The 5,171-nt window shown below is 35.9% G+C and overlaps 1 protein-coding gene across 1 annotated transcript; it reads right to left on the reverse strand.

Annotated features, from left to right (window-relative positions):
• LOC109840235 (sister chromatid cohesion 1 protein 3-like) lies at positions 2,662 to 4,434 on the reverse strand. The gene is made up of 2 exons (XM_020408800.1): positions 4,311 to 4,434; positions 2,662 to 2,946 (listed from the first exon to the last, which is right to left on the reverse strand). Exons 1-2 carry the CDS (start codon positions 4,432 to 4,434, stop codon positions 2,687 to 2,689), a joined length of 384 nt encoding a protein of 127 aa, XP_020264389.1. The 3' UTR covers positions 2,662 to 2,686.

Raw genomic sequence — 5,171 nt, forward strand, 5'->3', positions numbered from 1 at the left:
TGTCAATTAAAACTAATTAACAAATATATCCTAGCAAGTATGATATGCTACAAGATATGTGCAAGGATATACAATATAAACAAGGGTAAACAAAATGATCATGCAACAATGACGATATAACAATATGCAAGAATAAATGCGCCAATGTCAAACCCAAACACAAGGAAATGATCACGGAGTTCGGACCTTCCGTCCTACGTCTCCGCTCCCCACTCCCCGGGAGAATCCACTACACAACCCAGTTTGGAAGCCGGAACTTCTCTACACACTCGGTTTTCTAGCTAATCAAAAACTCTACACACTTGGTTATCAAGTCAACCGACAACTCTCACAAATCCTCACAAAGTACATCCACAAGCTACAACCTCAAGTGTTGGTCCTCACGTATCGACTCCCTCAAGTGCTCAAAATTATCACCTCTCACTAGGCCACCGACGCCACTCCTCTTGGTATCGACTCCATCCTCACCACACACTCCTCTTGGTGTACAAGTGTATTACAAAGTGATCTACACAATTAAGCACAATAACAAAGTGTTTGTTCTCTAATACAAGGTGAGAACTCAATATAAGCTCACACTCTTAGTCACACAATTCCACAACCCAATTATACAATGTATGCAAATACAATAAGCTCAATAGTTGTGTGTGTAAACAAAGAGTAAATAAAATCAACTAAACTCAATATAAACACTAGCTTAATAAAATGGTAATTCAACAATATAAATGTAAAGCTAGATTGAGTTTAGGGAAACTTCTCTATAGATAACAAGAGAGAGGGAGAAGAGTGAATGCTCAAACATCAAGGATGATCTCCACTTGCTCTTGTGAAATTCTCTTCACAAACAAAACTCTTAAACACTCTTTTAAACAAACTAAAACAAACTTTAAACCCTTGTTAAACTTGTTTAAAATATTCTCTTGGATGGTGAGAGAGATAAATACAACGGGGGTATTTATAGGCTCCCAAAACATCAGCAAAAACCCAAGCAAAAAGACCAAAAACCCAAAAACAAATAAATCAGAAAACTAGCCGTTACTGTGCAACGACTCTCTGATAAGTCGACTTATGAGTCGACTTATGAGTCGACTTATACGAGTCAACTCAGAAGAAGAAAAAAAACACAACTGGGCTACACTTCATAAGTCAACTTATAAGTCGACTCATGAGTCGACTTATGAGTCGACTTATACGTGCACAAACAATTTCAGGTTTTGACAGATTCTGAAAATTTGCGTATCTGACTTTGTAAAATCAGTTAAAAATAGTAAATCAACTCTAAACATCATGAAATTTTGAGAGAAGGTTCTAGACATGTAGATGAACATTTTAGAGAAAGAATTTCTAAAAAATCACTTTCCATTTGATAGAAATAAATGTTTGAACATAGATAAACAGTTTCTGAAAAACTGCTAAAAACTCGGTTTTGTAAATTCAATTGAAAATAACAAAACAACTCCAAAATTAGTAAAACTTGGCGAAAAGCTGTATATATGAATATAAACATGTAAACAAAGAAATTTTTTAAATTGTATTTTCCAATTATGAAAACTCATGTATTTTGCAAGTATGTCCAAAACATGAAAAGTTGATATACATGAAATTTGATGTTTTGACTTAAACACAACTTTAAAACATTTTTAAACGTTCTTATAGACTTCATAAAGGATATAAAATGTTGTTATGAAGTCTATAAACTAGAAACACAATATTTTCATAAATATACATATTCTCTGTAATATTTTCTAAAACACAATAATAAATATAAAATATGTAATCTCATATTTATAAACATGGAAACCCAAAAACATTTATATATATATATATATATATATATAACTATATATATACACATAGAAACTAAAAAACTTGTGTGTATATATAAAACTATATATACATAGAAACCAAAACTAAAATGTGTGTGTATATAATATTGAGCTTAAAGTATTGAACACACATAATATAAATCTAAACTAAATATACCCAAGCAATCTTGATCTTCAATAAGCTTGACTTGGTAATTTTACGGATGAAGCGGGAACTTGAATCTTTAACTTGAATTGCATGGCTTCACACCGACATTCCGCCAACCTCCATTGGATATGATCGTTGAAGCGTAATTTCATCCATCCTCCAACAATGGTCCGAACTCCGTGATCATTTCCTTGTGTTTGGGTTTGGCATTGGCGCATTTATTCTTACATATTGTCATATCGCTATTGTTGCATGATCATTTTGTTTACCCTTGTTTATATTGTATATCCTTGCACATATCTTGTAGCATATCATACTTGCTAGGATATATTTGTTAATTAGTTTTAATTGGCATAAAATCGGATTAGATTAACATAAGACCCTATTCACCCCCTCCCCTCTAGGGTTTTTTCCTAGCGGCCTTAGGGTCTAACAACATATTGTTCTTCTTCAATAAATATTTGATCTATGAGCATGTTGAATCCATTAGCATACAAATTTACATTGAAGGACAAACTATGTTGAATAAAATAGAAAATAAATGGAAGCAAAAGATGACCTTGAATAGTAATCTGATCACGTGGTTTCCGGTGATTATCAGGTTCACTGGAAATAGAAAACAAAGATTATGTTAAAGGGTTAAAAAAAGGTGTAAATTACCTTTTACGATTTAAGTATGCACTGAGAACCGAGAAGAAGGGGAAAACAAAAGTTACTTTATAGGATAGTAGTCCAACTCCATGGCATCAAGATTAAAAGTGCTGGGCAAGGTAAGAGATTCAAACGGGGCATGGTCCGCTTCACCTGGTAGATTAACTTGCACAGATGTGAAAACTCTTCTTATATCATCCACAATTCTATTACAGTTCTGAATAAGGTACTTGACCTTCATTGAATATATACGAACAAGACCATAAAGAAGGTGTCCTGATAATCTCAAAGCAATTGGAACTTCAGGGAACATGATACATTCTATTGAAGAAAGACGGAAGCTAAGTTAAATGCTCAGTGAAGCACATTCTTCCTAGCGTAGGATTGAATGATTACTTAAGCTTCTAGCTTCTACTCGTTCAAGTTCCTAATTTGGCATCATTCTAGGGTTATCATATTGAAAACCCTTCATTTATATATCTTTACTAGGTGAATATAAAAAAAAAACTATTCAAATTATCTTATTAATCTGCGAATAAATCAACCTTTAAAGATTGTGGAGAAATATGTCGAAGTTTACTACACTATGACCTGCATTAACATAATAAAGAAGATTAAAAAGGGAAGAAAATTAAAAACACTAATTTCTTTTTGACAAACATAGGCTTTACAACATCAAATTTTACTGAAACAAATAGTCTAACCCAATTCTCTCCAAAAGATAATTCTCTTTAGGGGTTGTTTGGTTGGTTTCCTAAAAATCAAGAAAAGGAAAAGGGTACATGAAATTCAATAAAATATTATTTTTATCCATTTTTATCCCTAAAACTAACCACAACATCCAATAAAATATTATTTTCATCCTATAACTCATCTCATATCATCTCCTAAAAATAAACCAAACACAAAAAATGGGTCACATCATCCACCTCTCATCTCCATCATATCTCATCTTTAAAAATCACTCACATCATCCAATAATATGGTGACAACTCATCTTCTCTCATTAACATTTCATTTCCACCTATTTCTTCCAAAAAAGCTAGGAAATCGATTTCCTTAAGTGTGAGTCGCATCATCCAATAATATAATGACAACTTATCTCATCTCATCTATTTTCTTATTTTTATGAATGAACCAAACACAAGAAAAGAACCTATTATAGGAAATATGTTTCTTATAATTTATTTTCTTATTTTTTTAGCTAATCAAACAACCTCAAAACAAATTTTTTTTAAAAATCACCCACATCATCCAATAATAATGTGACAACTCATCTCCATTCTTTGATTTCCTTCTTTTATTAGCCAACCAAACAATCTAAAAATAATTTTTCTTAGAAATAGGTTTCCTATTCTTCGATTTCCTTCTTTTTTTAGGCAAACAAACAGCCCCTTAACCAATTCCTTGGGAAGAAACAAACTTTACACCACAAAATTAATAAACCGAAACCTAACAATGAAAAGAAACTTGAAATTCTAGAAAAATGATACATATTATTCAATAATTAGAATAATCTGTTAACGAACAAGGAAGAATTGCCCCCATGAAAATCAAGAAGCCGAAACCTAACAACAAAACTAGTCAGGAAAAACCTAGAAAACCGAGGGAAAGGAGGAATTTTTTACCACAAAGATCAAATAAAAAAATACAAAAATAAGGAGGGAAATGGAGAATCAACGAACCAGCATAAGAGGCAACATCGATTTCATTGAGTTGGTGTTTCTTGATCTTTCGCTCCAAGTGAGCAGTGATCCATACGGTCCCCAGGGGTCTCTTTTTCGCGATAATGGTGTGAGAATAGAACATTCCCTTCCTTCGATTTCTTCTTGATTTCTAGGGTTTTGAGATGTGGGCAGAGGCGGTTACCAAATTAGGGTTTTTGAGAGAGGGGGGGCATTAATTACCGATGATAACGGGTCATAGGTGTTGGATTTGGGTGTAGCCCAAACTTACCTACAGGCGACAAGCTCGAGGAAGGGGATGTCAGGCGAGCTCCAGGCGAGGTCAAGCTCCCTCAGGCGAGGTGAGCTCCTCAGGCAAGGTCTGGGCTGTAGGCGACCTCCAGTTGACGAGGTGCAGGCGAGGTTAAGATCTGGCGAGCTCGAGTCCTCCACAGGCGAGCTTCTGGCAAGTCAACACAAACGAGGGCGAGGCAGTCTACAGGCGAGCTCGAGTTGGGTTGGATCAGGCGAGCTCGAGCACGGAATCACAGGCGAGGTCGGCACTCTCCAGTGTTGGATTTGAGTGTGAAGACCAAACCTCAATTCAGGCGAGCAAGAGCTCTAGTCAGCGAGGTCGATGGCGAGCTCAAGACGAGCCTTTAGGCGAGCTCGAGGTGAGCTTCAGGCGAGGTCGACGACGAGCTCGAAGTGACCCCTTTACAAGCGAGCTCGATGATGAGGTGACCTCGAGATCAGGTGAGGTCATCGTCGAGGTGCAGGCGAGCTCGAGGAAATCCGCGGACGAGGCGGCTCCGCACAGACGAGCTCCTCACAGCCTGTCGACAGCTCAGCTAAGGTTTCCCTAAAAAAGGGAAACCATGT

The sequence above is a fragment of the Asparagus officinalis genome, chromosome 5 (genome assembly GCF_001876935.1).
Source record: "Asparagus officinalis chromosome 5, Aspof.V1, whole genome shotgun sequence".
Taxonomy (NCBI): Eukaryota; Viridiplantae; Streptophyta; class Magnoliopsida; order Asparagales; family Asparagaceae; genus Asparagus; species Asparagus officinalis.